Source organism: Paramormyrops kingsleyae, chromosome 5 (genome assembly GCF_048594095.1).
Source record: "Paramormyrops kingsleyae isolate MSU_618 chromosome 5, PKINGS_0.4, whole genome shotgun sequence".
NCBI lineage: Eukaryota > Metazoa > Chordata > Actinopteri > Osteoglossiformes > Mormyridae > Paramormyrops > Paramormyrops kingsleyae.
Genome location: NC_132801.1, coordinates 4,474,797 through 4,493,845, shown reverse-complemented (window position 1 = coordinate 4,493,845; position 19,049 = coordinate 4,474,797). Strand labels below are relative to the sequence as shown.

The 19,049-nt window shown below is 51.2% G+C and overlaps 1 protein-coding gene and 1 long non-coding RNA gene across 3 annotated transcripts in view; one reads left to right on the top strand and one right to left on the bottom strand.

The window, feature by feature from the left end:
- The window catches only part of aspscr1 (ASPSCR1 tether for SLC2A4, UBX domain containing), a 33,935-nt gene extending 19,458 nt beyond the window's left edge, over positions 1-14,477 (bottom strand). The window contains exons 1-9 of one of the 2 annotated variants that reach the window (XM_023816978.2): positions 14,335-14,477; positions 14,037-14,092; positions 13,359-13,476; positions 11,047-11,147; positions 7,538-7,595; positions 7,282-7,355; positions 6,665-7,187; positions 2,704-2,778; positions 1,553-1,692 (exon numbers count right to left, since the gene is read on the bottom strand). In XM_023816978.2, the coding sequence (XP_023672746.2) occupies positions 1,553-1,692; positions 2,704-2,778; positions 6,665-7,187; positions 7,282-7,355; positions 7,538-7,595; positions 11,047-11,147; positions 13,359-13,476; positions 14,037-14,092; positions 14,335-14,424 (1,235 nt within the window). In that variant the 5' untranslated portion in view covers positions 14,425-14,477. The remainder of the gene's footprint in view (positions 1-1,552; positions 1,693-2,703; positions 2,779-6,664; positions 7,188-7,281; positions 7,356-7,537; positions 7,596-11,046; positions 11,148-13,358; positions 13,477-14,036; positions 14,093-14,334) is intronic. The other variant, XM_023816979.2, reaches the window with a different exon arrangement.
- Positions 14,478-14,513: 36 nt separating this feature from the next.
- On the top strand, positions 14,514-15,980 carry LOC111846583 (uncharacterized). The gene is made up of 3 exons (XR_002838907.2): positions 14,514-14,720; positions 15,125-15,212; positions 15,544-15,980. It is a non-coding gene; the product is annotated as an uncharacterized lncRNA (long non-coding RNA).
- Positions 15,981-19,049: the final 3,069 nt, after the last annotated feature.

Below are 19,049 nucleotides of genomic sequence, written 5' to 3'. Positions count from 1 at the left end.
GTACAGACATGCGAATCGAGATGGACGACTAGTATACACTGTCTATTTATAAAGTGGTGCATTAATTAAATTGTAGTACATAAAGAAAAAAAAACAGTAAAGAAAAGATGTTCTTCTGGTCTGTATGGCTTGTAGATGGTGGGCGGGGCTTCCTGGAAGGTATTATAACAACGCAGAAAGCAGCTCAGGGAACTGGTCAGAGCGGGAGACCGCAGTTTTGAGGTTGACCAGAATAGGTCATAAAACAGTAAACGAACCACGGGGCTGGCAATGCAGGGGAGAGGGGGGCACGACATGCGGACAAGAGGGAGATTCACCTTCCCCGGTCACCCGCGGCCAAGATCGGACTAGGATTTAAAAAAAAATAAAAAATAAAAAAATCTGATTGAGCTCTGGAATTTCTGTGCTCATTAAACGAGCTGTAATTGACAGGACCGCAAACCCCTAAGGGGCTGGGGGGGTCGTGGGCTCTTAAACCCACGCTGACGGAGACACGCGGCAGTTTCACCTTCACTGACGATGCGATGGCAGCCCGCCGTGTCAATTAAGGTGAGGGGGGAACCCACCAGCCGGCAGAGAGTTCTTAATGATTGTGTCTGTGTGTAGATTATATACTGTCTTCACCACCAATGCCCCCCCCCCCCCCGGCTATGGCAGTGAGCACGACCTGGCAAGTTTGCTCCCTCTGCTTGGGAATGAACCACTGCTAACATGGGGAAAAATTCTTGGTCTTAATCCTGCTGTCTGTCACAGTGTCACAGCCACACAGATGTGGCCCTGGAGACCCAGTCGGTCTGTTCAAAACACAGAGTCTCACCGTCTCAGTCTCTCAGAATCACTGTAACAGACAGTTAGATCTGGCGTCTGTTGCTCCAACTCACCTAGCCCACTGGGAAGCATCAGCAGTGCTCTGCGGTGGTACGGAAAGCACGCTGCCCCTCCCCGAATTCCACAGCACAGAGCGACTCGACCCAGCAGCTCCGGCCCAGAGAAGAACCGGGCGACCGGCCTGGTGGCACTTCAAAGTGCGAAGTGCGTGTTTCTAAATGAAACAGCCCGTAAAACGTGGCGGAGAGCGGACGGCCCGAGCCAGATGAAAGGGGGCCTTTGCCAAAGCTCACGGCGGCGCTGACACCCCCGCCTCTCAGACACAAAGCAGAGCCGACACAGAGCCATTTCCCAAAACGGGAGGGAAAAAAGAAAGGATTCTTCCATTTGCAAGGAGGAATCTACAGTCTAAACAAACCATCGGAATATCGGCACTTTTTATTTTAAACTTGAAAGTTATTTCAACAAAAAAAAAAACAAGTTCGCGCACAGACCCATACACACACACAGACACACACGCACGCACACGTACACACGCACACACATGCACAGACACACACGCACGCACAGACACACACGCACGCACACGTACACACTCACACACATGCACAGACACACACGCACGCACACGTACGCACACACCTGGTGATCTGTTATATGTTTAATTTTTTCCCCCCCAAAGAATGTAAAGCACATGTGACGGGAGTATGTGACGACTCTTCACCTCTCGCTTTTGAGCTGGGCGAATCTTTTCCGCACATCGTCGATGGTCACCTCGAAGAACTCATCCGGCAGTTCATTGTCCGAAGAACTGCGGCGGATTCCCACATCCAGGTGGTACACAAGCGGCTCCCTATCCACGGGCTGTGGGGGTGGGGGTGGGGGTGGGGGCATGCAGAGGGGTGGGTGAGGCGCAGACAGGCCACAGAACACAGGAAGGATAAACGGGGGTGTGATTATCATCATAGATGCTGGTCTGGAGGATCAATCTGCCAGTATCACACCCTTTTGTCTCCAATGCAGGATAAAGGCTGAAATTACACTGATGTTTCCTTGTGGACCAGGCTATGACCCCCAGGGGGGCTGGGATCAAGATTGGGGGGGGGGGGAGACACTTGGCATCAATCCCCCTGCTCCCCAACATTTTTTTTAATGATCATGAAGAACTCACTTATATCTAAACTTCCAAAGTGTGGGTTTTATGGTCAATCTCTAGCTCGCCGCTGTGACAGGAAGAACGTCAGCATGACAGGAGCCAATGAGCTGATGAAGAGACTCCATACTTCAGCCCCCTTTCACTGACGCGTCATGTTGACCTTGATGTGATTTACTGTTACTGTTATCGCTAAGTTTCCACATTCGTTCAGGGTGAGGACATTGCCCACAGCCCCCCACCCCCTTATCTGGGATGAGTGTCACGCATCCCATGAATGTCAGGTCAGTCTGGAGGCGCTGGCCAATCAGACCCCCCTTCGTTCTACAGTGGACATCATTCATAGATTAGAAGGAAAACCAACTGGTGGAAGGCAAGTATCAACGGTCACTACGGTTAGGATGCTGAAAGAGAGACAGCCTACGGTTGCCTTGTGATGCATCTGGAACTTTCCACCCCGCTGAAAGGGCCAGGGATTTCATCAGGCTGTGCCCGATCCTCCCCATCGTCATGGCGACGGCCCTTCCATGTGATCAGTGACTATCCGTCATAATGCTCGCCACCTTAACCACTGGGCATTAAAGGAACCCCTCCCCTATAGGCCCCCACCTGCCCGTTCCATCAGGGATTCCAAAGCAGGTAGGTGGTGACAGCATGGGCCCCCCTCCCCGGTGTCAGCTCCCCTGCCCGACACTCTGCCCCCCCCCCACAGCCCGCCTCACCTGCAGAAAGAGCTCCGGCTCCCCGCCTTGCCGCTGGTCCTCCTCCCTCCCGCTGCTCCTGACCATCTCTACAGCCTGAAAGGTGACGTTTACAGCAGAGTTCAGCCTCATGAATGACAGGATAAGGCGAGGAGAACACAGATGACAAGGCTTTGTGTTCCCCTTTTGGACTTTAAAGAAGTATTTGGGGCCTCGCAGTCCCAGCCAGGGTGGGGACCTCCTTTCTTGGGGGTTTCATGCTCTGTCTTTTTTTGGGCGGGCGCCCACAGCTGCTCAAAGTACAGGACAGGGGCAGCGTAATTACAGCCTAACGAGCAGGCTGAGCGGCGCCCCCGCTGCAGGACATGGCACATGACAGCCGGGGTTCCCCCGACACTCAACCAGCTGTACATGCTGTACATACACTCCCTTTCCACTTTAACTAGGATATCACGGGCCACTGTGAGCTAAAAATGCATGCAATCATCATGGGTGACCGTGACACACACTGCTCACACACGCACCTGACTGGCAGACACACACTGCTCACACACGCACCTGACTGGCAGACACACACTGCTCACACACGCACCTGACAGGCAGACACACGCTGCTCACACACGCACCTGACTGGCAGACACACACTGCTCACACACGCACCTGAAAGGCAGACACACGCTGCTCACACACGCACCTGACAGGCAGACACACGCTGCTCACACACGCACCTGAAAGGCAGACACACACTGCTCACACACGCACCTGACTGGCAGACACACACTGCTCACACACGCACCTGACTGGCAGACACACGCTGCTCACACACGCACCTGACTGGCAGACACACGCTGCTCACACACGCACCTGACTGGCAGACACACACTGCTCACACACGCACCTGACTGGCAGACACACACTGCTCACACACGCACCTGACTGGCAGACACACACTGCTCACACACGCACCTGACTGGCAGACACACACTGCTCACACACGCACCTGACTGGCAGACACATACTGCTCACACACGCACCTGACTGGCAGACACATACTGCTCACACACGCACCTGACTGGCAGACACACACTGCGCACCTGACTGGCAGACACACGCTGCGCACACACGCACCTGACAGGCAGACACACGCTGCTCACACACGCACCTGAAAGGCAGACACACGCTGCTCACACACGCACCTGACTGGCAGACACACGCTGCTCACACACGCACCTGAAAGGCAGACACACGCTGCTCACACACGCACCTGACAGGCAGACACACGCTGCTCACACACGCACCTGAAAGGCAGACACACACTGCTCACACACGCACCTGACTGGCAGACACACGCTGCTCACACACGCACCTGACTGGCAGACACATGCTGCTCACACACGCACCTGACTGGCAGACACACGCTGCTCACACACGCACTTGACTGGCAGACACACACTGCGCACACACGCACCTGACTGGCAGACACACGCCGCTCACACACGCACTTGACTGGCAGACACACACTGCGCACACACACTTGACTGGCAGACACACACTGCTCACACACGCACCTGACTGGCAGACACACACTGCGCACTTGACTGACAGACACACTGCGCACACAAAGCCCCCATCACTGATTTGCACTCCGTCTCCCTGATTCAGAGTACCAGTTATTGACAGAAATGGGAACAAACGAGCAGCTTCTGATCCTAGACACGTCTATGGCAATTAACGAGAGCATCCTGAACGAATGTGGAAACTTACCACCAACAGTGACCTCACACGCCAATCAGACCAGATAAATCACATTGACGTGAACGTGACGCACTAGTAAAAGCAGGAGTGAGACACGGAGCCCCTTCATCGGCTCACACTGGCTCCCATCATGCTGACGTTCTTCCTGTCAGACAGGGTAGCGCCAGAGGAAAAAAAAACACACTTTGGAAGCAGACTGATTTTTCCTTGTTTGAGCGATTTACAGAAGCGAGTATCTGTGATCCCAACCGCTGCTTCCAATCAGGTGTCGGCAGAAGTGATCTCCTTCTTCTGAACGTTCGTCATTTTTAATTATTTGTGGTGAACTGACAGACCTTTATCCGCCATTGTGGTTACAGAGCTAGTGGTTAACCTTCATGCCTTCCATGTGTGGGTGGTGCTCCCCCCCCACAGCCCCCCCCCCTCCCGTAACCCTGGAGTCGTCATGACTACAGCTACCATCAACAAACCTCTGCAAGCCGCTGGACGAAGAAACAGATAAACTAGACAGGCAACTAAGGCAAGGCAGGCAGAAACAGATATGAGGAGCGGAGAATCTCAAGGGGAAATGGGCACTGAACCCCCCACGGACACGGACACGGACACACACACACACACACACACACACACACACACACACACACACACACACACACACACACACACACACACACACACACACACACACACACACACACACACACACACACACACACACAGACACACACACACACACACACACACACAGTACTAACACCCAAACCCTTGATCAGCATGGTGTTTAAGGTTATCTTCTTTGCTTTGCCTAGAAAGCGGTGGGCCCTTGGGGTCAGGGAATCCACGATACGGAACACGTGGTGGGAATAGAAGAGACGGGCCGGCACTTCAAAGGGGAGGGTGACCGGCAGACTGTGTAACTAACTGGGAAACATGGAGCCAGAGGCCAATCGGAACCCAGAGCTGGAAGACTTGGAGAGAGGGAATGAGGGAGAGGGGGAACGAGAGACAGAGAGAGAAAAAGGGAATGAGAGAGAGAGAGAGAAGCAGCAAGAGCGGGAGTGAGCGAGCGAGTGAGAGAGAGAGAGCGACTACCTTTGAATAATTAAAGACACGGACATCAAAGGGGCGGCTTGGCCTGCTCTGCTTAACATCCGTGGCACTGAAATTAGGCGGGAATGTGCCGGCCCTCTTGGGGGCGCCGTTCCCGCCGTGGCTGTTGTTTTCCGTGCAGAGAGCACGGCCCGTGCTCAATGTGACGGAAAATATCCCAGCACTTACTTTATTAAGCGCTGGGTGGCTTTGATGTCGCCGGCCTTATTTACACGGAGATCCAGAAAGGGGCGGGGAGGGGGGGGGGGCACACAGAGTACAAAAAGGGGGGGAAAATACATGGGAAATAACTAGGAACAAATGCAGCACACTCTCCTTCACACATAATCAATTAAGTGTCATTATCAGGTCGAGCAAACACAAAAAATCTCAGAAGAGATGAAAGGCTTACGGGGGGGGGGGCATCAAAGGGGGGGGGGTCGGCTTTGACGATTCCAGGCCACCATACCGTGCGGGAAATGAGCCTGCGCACTAACAGGTGCGCGTTTGCGTGCTCGAATGCGCACAAGTCCTGACGTTCGCGTGTCGGAGTACAGGTGTCCGGTCCCTCCACCCTCCCAGAAGTGCGTAAACATTTAGCAACAAGTGGATCTGGGGGGAATAAGCACAGACCGAGACTGAAATGACTGGGGAGAAGGTCAAGGTGTGGAAGCCAGAGGACAGCCCTAAGAAAGGAGGGAGGCCCTGTGAACTCTGCAGCGTGATTCCTGACGTCTCCCGTGGGATCTGCAGCATTGGCCACATGTGTGATGACATTTCGGTAAGTGCTTACAAATCTCCTGCTGAAAGCTCACATCTCACATCTCACGCCCCCCAGCCCCACCCCGAAAGGCTCGAGGATCAGCCAGATGCTCGAAGCAGCGGGTTCTGCTTTTACGGCTCTCAGCAACTGACTAGCGGCTCGCCGCACACTTCATCAATCACCGGGCCCGTCACACACGAAGGGCTGGACACGCCAGCATGGAACGCCGCCTGGAGTCCCTCAGCACGCAGTAGGAGCCAGGACATGTGATGCCAAATGGGCCAATCAGATGGTGGCTGGTGGACTGTGACAGACCATAAGGAAGGTGCCCCGCCCATCCCCACCCCCCCAGGAGCCGCCCTCGTTGCCGGTCACCTTGTGCTCGTGACTTGGCTTGTGCTTCTTAGCGTCTGGTGGGCCCCCGGAGGCCGAACTCATTGGGGCCTCCCTCCATGTAGCCGGGCCCTCGGCCCCGGGGCCCCCCAGCCTCTGGCCACCGCCTGAGAACGGCACAAAGTCGGCAGCTCTGGAGACGGAGCTGGGAGCCGGCGCCCTGGTCCGTGCGTGAAGCTCCCCAGAAGGACCAGGACGCTCCTCCTTCTCCTCGGCGGCTCGTGGCTCCGAGGTGGGCCTGCTTTTGGAGCGCACTGCTGGTGGGACGGGCTCCTCTCCAGACGGGTTCACCATCACTTGGTCTGGGGGCACCTCAGTGGGCGGGGCCTTGGGGGGCGAGACCGCAGGAGCGCTGACCGCTAAGTCAGCCTCCACAGCAACAGGACTGACCGCGCCGCTCATTGGCACCGCATCTCTGGTCTCCGAGTCAATGGCAACCGTCTCCATGGCAACCATCTCCATGGTTCCTCTGTTTTCAGGGGACTTGGCTGGCTTCACCACATACCTGAAGATGCAATAGTTCCAACCAAGGGGGTCATATCACAGAACCACTCAGAATTACAATCACAGTGTGGCTGGAAAGGTCAAAGGTCACCCACCGGATGATGGCGCTCCCTCCAGTAAGCCCCAGAGTCTTCAGAGTCGTCCTTTTCAGGGCTTCCTCACCGGCGACCTGGGAAAAGCACAGAGATCGACGGGGTGGGAAATACGGTATGAACCCACCATTCAGCAGAGTGGATCTTCTCCTGAGATAGAGCAGAGACTGGGAGCAGCACTCTAAACGCTTGCATCAGCAGAGAGTGAGGACCATCTTTATGCTGCATGCTTAAGAGATTCAGTAGGAACAGGACCCACCTCGTCCCTCATGTACACACAGATGGGGATGGATTCCAGTGACGGCGCTTCCGGATCCCTGGGGAGAACATCAAGAAACACAACTGGAGAAATGTGACCTTCAGGAACAAAACATAAAAACTTCATAAAGAGCCTAGAAGTGAGACCAGCATGGCACGAGTCCTCATGGGGAAAACCGGAGAAATGGGGGATTCAGGGACGAGCGACAGAAATGCAGCACCTGCAGCAGAAGGAGTCACTCCTGCCTGGCAATCCTGCCATTTATTAACAGGCTAACAGCTGCATATTCCCTCAAGCTGTGAGATTATGGAGGATGTGGTGCGTTTGTGGAGCGTGTTTTATCCACACGGTGCTTGCAGGCCTTCTCTCGGCCTGCCATCGAAGCTCGATCCAGGGAGGGAGCAGGCGGGATTCTGGGAAACACCTTACAGCAGAGACCGGATGGACCATAATGCGGAAATAAGGGGAGATGAATGTCACGCCGTTGGCTGAACTTCAGGCGGATTAGAGCTCCCTTCCAACAATAACAGCGTGAGGCATGTGAGCACGGCGTGCAGAGGAAGGTGGGAGGCCCCCACGCGGCGGGTCGGGGTTCTCCTGAGGAAGGTGGGAGGCCCCCACGCGGCGGGTCGGGGTTCTCCTGAGGAAGGTGGGAGGCCCCCACGCGGCGGGTCGGGGTTCTCCTGAGGAAGGTGGGAGGCCCCCACGCGGCGGGTCGGGGTTCTCCTGAGGAAGGTGGGAGGCCCCCACGCGGCGGGTCGGGGTTCTCCTGAGGAAGGTGGGAGGCCCCCACGCGGCGGGTCGGGGTTCTCCTGAGGAAGGTGGGAGGCCCCCACGCGGCGGGTCGGGGTTCTCCTGAGGAAGGTGGGAGGCCCCCACGCGGCGGGTCGGGGTTCTCCTGAGGAAGGTGGGAGGCCCCCACGCGGCGGGTCGGGGTTCTCCTGAGGAAGGCGGGAGGCCCCCACGCGGCGGGTCGGGGTTCTCCTGAGGAAGGCGGGAGGCCCCCACGCGGCGGGTCGGGGTTCTCCTGAGGAAGGTGGGAGGCCCCCACGCGGCGGGTCGGGGTTCTCCTGAGGAAGGTGGGAGGCCCCCACGCGGCGGGTCGGGGTTCTCCTGAGGAAGGTGGGAGGCCCCCACGCGGCGGGTCGGGGTTCTCCTGAGGAAGGTGGGAGGCCCCCACGCAGCGGGTCGGGGTTCTCCTGGCCGGACAGGCGGTGTGAACAAGCTCTGAGCTGCTCTATCCGGCCACGGCGTCCTTTTCATCTCTTGAGATAGAACGTGGGAATGGGGAGGGGGCTAAACAGGGCCGAGGCTTCAAATGGAACACCTGTCAGAAATATGCAGCTGTGGGCTTCAAGGTCAGGGTAGTACCAGGGGCCCCCACAATCCCTTTGATAGTTATGGGGGGGGGGGGTGATGCCCTTTCTGGGTACGGAATCTCAGGAGCCAAAGCCAGCAGGCATCACCATCTTCGGTTAGGGGGCGGGAGCATAATCAGGCATGGTTGGACGACTTAAAATGGGGGGGGGGGGCAATCTCCAGGACAGAGAGTGGGGGCCTGTAATGAGTGGGTGACAGCTAGGCAGGACTCCATCCATCCCTTGAGAACAGAATGTTAGTGACTCCAGAAAACTCCAGGGAGCTGTAACCCAGGGAAACCCCCACTGACACCCCCCCCCAAGAGGGTCAGCCCACCTGGCTTCAGAAACAAGAGCCATGTGTTAATATCTCCCCCAGGGCCTGAAAGCGAGGGTCACCACCAGACCCTCATGTGGCTTGAGGGTTAGGGTCAGCTGACCAAGTCCCGCCCCACCTTCCCCACCTAGCCAATGGGTTTTCACCCCCCCTCACAGGATAAGAGCATCCTAACCTTAACTCTTCTGAGTACCCATGACATTAGGATTAGACGCACCTTAAGAAAGAACATCATATAAATACATTAAGAATACATACATCTCTGGGATCAAAGCAAAGTCCAGACCAGAAAGGGGCAAAACCCCTAACATACTTGTCAGGCCAAGATAGCGTACTGGGAGCCAGCAAAGCCCATGGCCCGCTCCCCCCTCCCCCCGGCAAAACCGAAAGCGACCGGCCAGTGCAAAACCGAAAGCGACCGGCCAATGCAAAACCGAAAGCGACCGGCCAGTGCAAAACCGAAAGCGACCGGCCAGTGCAAAACCGAAAGCGACCGGCCAGTGCAAAACCGAAAGTGACTCGATACTCTGGAGAAAAAAAAAACGCAACTAGACAATGCTAAACAGAAAGTCAATGGACAATGCGAAACAGAAAGTGATTAGCAAGTGAAAAAGATAAAGTGACTGCACAATTGGGCACCTTCTTGCTTACGCTATCCCCAGTATGTCCCAGGGGTATGGCAATGGTTAGCTACTGTACAGGGGGTGTCACACCATGACACAGAGGTGTCATTCCAGCCAAAGCGTGGTGATCCAGTCCAGCACAGCACAGCATAGCACAGCAGTAAAGCACAGTCTGGCGGGAAGCAGGAAACGCAGCAATCACATATGTGCGAGGGACAGAGGCGCTTCAGCGAGGTGGATCTGTTCACATATTTACATCGCCCCTGGCAGACTGTACATTTTATGAAGGATGAAAGAGATCCCCCCCCACCCCACCGTACTCTTGTACAATTCCAGATTCTGTGGGGCAAATTCCCAAATTCCCTGGAAGCTCCCGTGGAAAAGAATTAAGTTGTAAAATGATGTCATCACGATGAAAGGCAGCCTGTCGGGCAGCTGGCCAGCATGAGCTGGCCGATGGCCGCCCCTACGCCACGTAAAAATATGGTGCGGCAGCCAGAGCCAAGTAGGGACGGGAGGGGGGGCTCTGCTCCGCTCCGAGAGTGGGGCTCGCTCGGCTTTCGTGGTCCACAAACGGGGCCAGCCGTCATGTTGTATTCGTGAACAGGCACAAGAGCCAGAGTATTTACAAACTGGATGATTAATGTGTGAGCGGCTTAATGAGGACCCCAAACGCTGGCAGACGCTCCTCTGGAACTGCACACGAAGACACAAGAAACAGACGCCAAGGAGACCAGCCGCAGAGGGGTGTTGCGTCTCACCCCAAAGCTCGAATACAGACGTGGCTCCGTACCTTTAAAAGTCTGGGATGATTCCCACGCTGCGGGGTGCGCGATTACCAGGACAGCTGTTTTAGCTATCGCTTAAGAATGGTGCCCCCTGGCAGAAGTTGTGACGCAACCCTTGGCACCCGCAATGCATCATGGGATAGATGCTTCAGCTGCCATTCAAAACACACTGCCTGCCAACAGTTTCACCCAGAGGTCTCTCTTCAGCAAGGCTTAGACAGGCCATGTAGGTTGGATCAGGTTGGGAGCTGGAGGCTCAGAGATACACTTCTGGACCAGAAATTTGGCTCTGGATTATGATCCTCATCCTTGACCTTTGAACTTCACAAACAGCGTTCTATCGAAGGCCCATCACCTCGCTCACTGAGCCTCAGCCTAGAAATCAGCTCTGGTGTCGACTCACCTGGTCTGAGGGAAATGGTTAACGAGGTCCCACAATGTCTGACCACTGGAGAAGGAATCCTGGAGCCGCGAGCCATCCTGCAGCTGCAGGGCAATGCGGATCTGGGACAAGACACAGACACCATACATTAATCACTGGATTAGGATTCCAGATGGGTGCTGTCATGCTGCAGTAACACTGCACAAGTAAACAAAATCTCTCTGAGGAAAAGCCAAATCTACCTAACAAGCCCTGAAACACCACAGATCTGAAAAGGGGAAAAAGAAATGATCCAGAAGCAAACAGCACAAACTTATGGACATGGTTAGACGTCCTGGAAGGCCGACAAGGTCGGCTTCTCTACTTTCACGAATGAGGCCAGTGGGTGATGAGAGGGACCGCAGAAGAAAAACTGTGAAGACCAAGAGGGATTATGGAGGAGAGACCACAGGCGAGAGCGTGGGGGGGACCGGAGGCGGGAGGATGTGTCATCACCCATCGGCCAATCACGGGACTCGAGCTCCTCAAACGGCCTGGGCAGAGACGGTGCCCTTCTGAGGACACGCCACTTAATACATCAGTAAGTGTGGCAAATTCCAGCCCCCCCCCCCCTTTTTTACTTCCAAAGTCAAGTGCTCATTAAACAGAGCAACAAGTGGAAAAGGAGAGGAAGGACAATAAGCGAGAGAGTCTTCAGGCCCCTGCAAAAGAATGGCTTTGGAAGGGGATGCACCCTTCCAATGGGAAAAGGGGGAGGGGCTTCTGAACATTCAGTCATTGAGTCACCGAAGAGTATGACCGCCAACCCTACACATCCCCCCAACCCTACACATCCCCCCAACCCTACACATCCCCCCACAGAAGCCCAAAACACACAAGTGTCCTGAGCACAGGCTGCCTCCAGGGACCTGCTAGGCCTAAACCAGTGCTTCCCATCCCAATCCTCGGGGGTTCCCATGCTGTCCACATCCTTCTTCTCCCCCAGCCCCCAACACACCAGGTATTCAGAGTTCTTGATTGGGGGGGAGGGAGGAAAAATGTGGACTCTCTGGGGGTACCTGAGGACTGGGTTGGGAAACACAGGGCAAACTCAGCCACGACCACACAGAGTCACCGAGGTGCATGTGACCTGACAGCCTCGCATCGCCATCTTCGGGACTCCAGGGCCACTTCCTGAAAGTGGCAGCATCCCAATACTTGCTAACAGCAGTCCGACACGTCAGGCATGCAAGTTTACACATCCCTGTTTCACAGCCGGGGGCCGCCCTCCCCACTGGAGCACATTAAAAACTCAACCTTGTAAATATAGAAAGAAATGTAATAAAAAACAGAACCACTACAGTGACAACTTCATACAAGCAGTGAACACAAACGCCGAACTGCAACCTTAGCCTCCATCTGCCAGAAAGTGCAAGAATGCTTCTGTCCTGCCTTGAAGTAATTAGTCCCTGAAAAACTAGGCATCATCTGCTACCAATATCAGGGCCCGTTGGGCAGAGGCGGAGCCTGCAGCACAGATGGATACAGCCTGCCACACCGTCCCGGAGTCTTCGTGTGGCACCTCCTGACACAAGCCAGGCATCTGCCTTGTTTACTGATGCTCACCGAGGCCTGAACAGAGCAGGGGACATGCAGGCCAGGACCTGAGGGCTGGCCCCACACATATTAAGGCGCACGCATGCCATGTTTTAACTATGATAATTACGGCACAGAAATAGCCAGTACGGGACTGAATAGGGGAATGCAGATTGGAGAACTTCACAGGTGAAAGAAAGTGTGTCGGGGGGGGGGGGGGGGGCGCGATGTTCAAAGGCAAAGAAAATATCTTGGAACGTGGTTCGAAACGCAGAACTGATTACTTTTATAGCCCACGTTGGAGCAGTAAAATGGAAGCACACGTCGGCTCCCCCCACCGTCACTGTGAGGTAATCTGCGCCGTCGCTGGGCAACTGTGAGTGATCACTCACACAGGACTACTAAACGCACAATAAACCGCGGTGATCTGCATCAAAGGGAAATCGCCTCGCCCTACATCTGATTTATTCCCTTCATTAGTTTTAACAAGTTGTTTACACTTGAAGAGAACTGTTGTCGGGAAGAGACACGCAGCTGACGAATGCGGCAGTGAAAAGCGCACTCACTCAGCACCTGAAGCTCACACAGAAACACGTTTCTAGTGCCCACAGGTTGGAAAAAAAAGGCCAGCTGCTTCCATGACTGCCTACACTTCAATTTAACTGATGCCGCTAGGTCGACCACATATGATACAACGAATGCCAGGGTATGTTATCAATCCACAAGGACTGCAGAGTGAGGATGGAATAAAGCCGTACTGTGCTCTCCCGCTGGCCTGTTCTTTGGCGGGTGCTTGGCACCATCTCCAGCTTGGCATTGTTGGGCAGACTGGCGAACCTCCATTGCAGGGACAGGTCTACAATGTTCCTCTGGAACCTGCAGAGACCAGGGAAGACAGCCAGGCATTTCAGGAATGATCACTACAGTAACGAACATCCAAAGTTTCAGTGACATGCCAGTTCCACGAATCATACAAAGAAACTTTGTGTCATTTTAAACTAAAGGACAATGAGATACATTTCATAAACATCTAATAAAATTCACTGACGTTTTTATAGTGATAACTAACGAGTACGTGCTACGAGTAGAGCACTGTCCGTACCGCCTTTCCCGACAAACACGGTAAATACGGCGTAAAGATGCAAAACAGTACATCTTTTACAGTTCATCTCCAAAGACGATGGTTATATGTATCATATATAACTGATATGACACCATATAACATCCGTCATAAGGTCGCGTCTACTGCGGTTTCTGCTTCTTCGCCTCCAATTCCTACATTAAACTGAATATTAACAGCATAATTACTAAAAACGATTTATTTTAGAGATTCGTTGCATTCGTTGATATTTGAAAATACTTCAAATATGAAATATAAAGTTACGTCATGTACGGCTATGAAAGCGATCAATTTAGCTTGCCAGCTAGCAACTCACTTGAGCTCATACTCGTCTGGATTAAATCCATGCTTCTTGCAAACGTCTTCCAGAACCTATAACAGGAGCAATATTATTATAGACAAACACAACCGTATAACTACGACTTATATCTACTAATCACTTATAATGCAGAAATATCAGATTAAATTTAGAGGCAGCTCTAGCAAAACTGAACTGTCATTGTTTGGAAGAAAGCCTAGAGCAAGAAGGAAAAAAACGTCCGTTTGTGCCGAAACAGCGGCCATTTCTCCTGCTTTCAAGCCGAGTCGCTCCTTAACCTCCGATTAACATTCACCTGGAGCAGAGGCGTACTGGACGAGACTTTCACCGTTTGCCTCCGTCCGTTAGGTGTGAGCACCGTTACTGCAGTGCTGCCGGCGGCCATTGCCCTGTGACGTCACCGTGTTTGTTTGAAAAAAGCTTTATTGATAGCGCGAGAAATGTGCGCGACGAACGCGAGACAAATGCGCCACACACGCGCGCTGGGCTCCTCTCGCGTGCAGAGTCACGTGCGGCGCTAAAAAGCCCGGCAACCGCGCAGCAAAAAGTTCATAGTCTCGCATCGCACTGATTTATGGTAATAAGTCAGGCGGTTAGCTACTAGGCTTATAGTAATAAATCAACAATAATTCATGATATAGTAATATCATCATCGACAGCATTTTGTCACCGCTTATCTTGGTGAGGGTCGCGGTGGCTGCTGTTCCTGTGCATAGAGTAGCACCCCGAATAATGCACGTAACTCACAGTCGGTCGCTTCAGATCCCAAATTCGGGGCAATCTTTTTTTGTTCTTTTAAGGATGCTCTTTTTTCTTTGAAATATTTCTATTTTTTGTACTTGGTTTTAAGCAACATACGAAAGTTGCTCTGATTTGGTTTAAATAATCATTAGGTTATTATGCAGAACTATTGTTATGTCGACCGTATCAAGGAGCCGTCGCAGTGGGAAACGCGGTATCGTGCCTAATCCTATCCTTACAGAAGATATGAGTTTGAACTAATGATTCGGTGCTTTGGTTTAATTGCTATTAAAAATAATATTATAACCTGTTCAGCTAGTGTCCCCGGATTCTTGTTCACACAGTATTAAACAGTCCTTCACTGAAATAAACAACCGTCGTTGTCGGACGTGGATCCCGAAGAGTTTACAAATGAAAGGAAGCAAGAAGCAGGTAGATTATTCGGAGTCCGCAGAGCGGGCTTAAATCGGGTCTGAGACTGCAGTGAGGCACCAGTGCTACCAGTTATACCCTCACATGACATATATATTATTATCGTAATTTAAAGAGTGACTTTTTAAGGAGAAGAAATTAGCAACAATATGAAATCGTGATCTAACGTATAATAAACATACATATACTTTATATTGAAAGCATGTATTACGCAGCAATGCGCTGTCATTTTGAAGTTGTTTCAGTTTCCTAGCGTATAATTTAGTCCAGTCTGTAGCTTGTCCCATTGGGAAAGCTGAAGTTAAATACCACTTTCTTCGTGTCATTGCAGCAAATAAACAAGTCGAGCCTAAGTTGGCACTGCGGACTCGGCCATTTCTCCAGGAGGCAAGGAGTGGTGTCACTTTAAAAAGGATATCAAAGGGGCGAACCCCCGCGAAATGCGGGTTTTATAGTTGGCGCGCAACCCCCCCCCCCCCCCGCTTTGTTCTTCCTAGGAGGACCTACACCTGTTTCTGATGACGGGACTCCCAGCCTGTCCCTTTCGTGAAAACCGATCCTTCCTGATCCCTTTGATGTAACCCGATCACAAAGTCGAAAGTAACGGGATCTTTGGATCGCGGACGCCCTTTCAACAGTATCCGCTAATCGAACAGGAAAGGGGGGGTGACAACCGTGGTCAGGGCGTAGGCACGGAGAGGCGGACAACATAAACACCGAAAACTTTCACGATAGATAAGCGATGAACCCGTTTTAGGTTGTTATAACAACTCGGTTCTAAATCCTTCATTTGCTTAGAATTTACAAATCAATTCAGTTTCCTTTATACAGAGCAGTTCACGGCAACTTAAATGTCCCGTTGAACATATTTCTGTTCCCTGAAGCTGCCGGCTTTTCATCACGATCTCATTTCCTAAATACTGGAATTAAACCGTTACAAATATAGGAATGGACTGCAAACACAACATGGCTGAAAACAGAGCAAGGCCAGACTGAATGTCTGCAGTGCGCTAGCATGTGCTCTAACATAATCCTCAGACACTATCACGTCAGTGTTAAACAGTTTCATCGATATCTGCCGCTTTACTAGGATAATAGAATATAACAGAATAGAATGCTTTTTATTGTCATTGCAATAATATCTACAATAGAATTTTGTGTCCCCTGAATGATGCATACAGCACAATAAAGACAGATTCAATTAAGACATACAATTGCTCTGCATATTGAGCTACACACACATAGCAAAATAAAAACACAGACATTAATATAAACCGATAAAACATATATATATTTATTTTTTTCAAGGTGGAAGTATATAAGTAGTAAATAGATAAATTATGATAAATGCAATGAGTCCCAGGATATTGCACTTTTGCCCTATCACCGCCAAGGGTAACGGGCAGGGGCGGATTAAGGTGCACAGAGGCCCCTAGGCTACAGTAGTCTGTGGGCCCCCCAACCCCGCCCCCCTCCGCGCCAATGGGGCCCCCCTTGCAGGCTGGCACACGTGGGGCCCCTAGGCTTAAGCCATATCTAGCCTGTGCGTTAATCCGCCCCTGGTAACGGGTATAGAAAACAAAGGCTGGCTGGATGAGTGGATTGTCAAATTGGTCCCTTCATGTTCAGCCTCATATTTCATTAACTTACCCGCGATTTCATTGAGACTGAATTAGTAGAGTGCAACTGACATTCACCCCACAATTCATCCCCAGTCCGTTTGTTTTTCATGCCACTCTCAGTAAGGAGCAACTGGAAAGTTTTTGAAAAAATGACATTGCTACCAGAGTTGCCAGTAGTAGGCTACGAGTAGAGCGATTTTAAATCTGATACTTGCTGATGTGGTTAAGCTGAACCTACCTCCCTAGCAGAAGTGACCAATGGCTATCCCTCGGCTGAGTTCATTTACACCATCTGGCTTTTATGGAAGACGTTCATCTGAATTGTAGGTCTCAGGGGTTCAAGCGAGCAAATCCCACTATTATAAAGTGCAGGTTCTGAAGTCATATGTACAGAACATACTATGGCCTGAGTGTCTTGACTTTCCTGTCGCATGGGCAAATCCCCCTTTCCTGCAGGATCTGCAGTCACAGTGTTGAGACCCAGACCCTGGCGCCCATCTGTGTGTGATTTAAAGGCTGCACTTTTGGGAATGAATTGTGATCAATAAAGCCAGTATAAGTCAAATAGGCTTGGGAGAATCAGTGACAGACACGTTCCTTCAGGGGCCACCACATGTCCGAATGTGTACAGGCATCTGTTTGAAGTTCCTCAATGAATACCATCAGTCCTGAGGGTTTGACTTTATATCAGAGTTACCTTGATACCGACACATCACCCCATCGCTTCAGTGTGGGCCTGGAATTCCGTCTCCTGGAGAACTCCCTAAAAACTCAAAAAAGCTTCACTGAAGTTTGTTTTGTGTGTTTTTAGGGTTCATTTTACACTCTGTGTCGCTTCATGATAAATTTTAAGTACAATTTTCAATCAACAAGGCCAACCTTTCTAAAGATGTCGTAAAGATCTCTTAAAATATACCTGCTCCTTGAAAAGTGATGTCTGTAATACAATGTGATTCCTTTGGCTGATCATGTGACGGTTACGGAAGTTCACATGCACATTAAATGTAATATGACACCCAAACACATAACAAGCAAAAAATACAGATATAAATTAGGCTAGTTACCACAATTAATGTGTACAGATCCAAGCAGTAAGTATAAAAATTAATATAGCAGCAGTACTAAAAAAAATAAATGTAGACCTATATGAAAGGTAACACGATAAATGTATCACTTTGTGACATGTATACTATGATGTGTACTATATTACCACGTCATAGCTTGTCTAATGTAGGCCTACAAGGCAAGAACTTTGACAGAAATGTCTGACGCACAAATAATCTGGGTCAATGAGCTCCTGTTATATTGATTGTTACTACTTATTATGCCATAGTGAACGCCCACTGTTCACAATTAAGACCATTAGAAAACATTTAAAAGCCTCAGTACAGTAACCTACAATACTTTCAAGAACCAAGCAACTATATTTAAATATAATAAGGAAATCAGCGAGTGCTTAGTGACTATGACAATGACTATGTTGCTAACAGACGGCAAATTACATATTTACCGGCTATTTCGTATGAATTTTACAGACTTGTGTTTTAAATGACCGCCGATACACGCAACATGTGACCATAGGCGCAGTATTTAACTTGCTACCAAGAGATTGGATTGATGGAATGGTGTGATGGGCACTGATGGCCAGGGGTCCTCTGGAGGTCATCACGGAGGCTGTCCTCTTGTGTTCTGGTTTTGCATTTGAACAAAAGAGTTCTCGTGGCCGTCCCCAAACGGTCCCTGAGTTAGGAAAGTGAGGCGTCCCATTAGCGTTATCCACAGACAGCTTTCATCTCGCCGCTGGGCTGCTGAGAAACTCCCGCACGGGCATCCAACGAAGTCCATAAACCACTAATGTATTTATACTTTTATTGCGCGGAACGACTAATTAAGGCATCGCAGTCTTCCACCGGGGTGAACATAACAAACCAGTAGCAATTATCACTAATGGAAGAAGCAGTCTTCGGCTGAAGGAACGTAAACGCCTTTCTGTGGGTTATTTCAACATAAACATTCAGGCAACATTTTTTTCCATGTTCTGCCATGTGGGGAAAGGTCTTTATCAAATGCTGGCCTCTGTAAAATAGTTTGGGGAACCGTACTTGTATTGGCATTAGGAATATGTTGGTTTCATTGACGAAAGTAACCAAACATCTTTACGGTGTTTTCAACCTGGCCTTTCTCTGCCATATCTAACGACATAGAAGTTAACTTT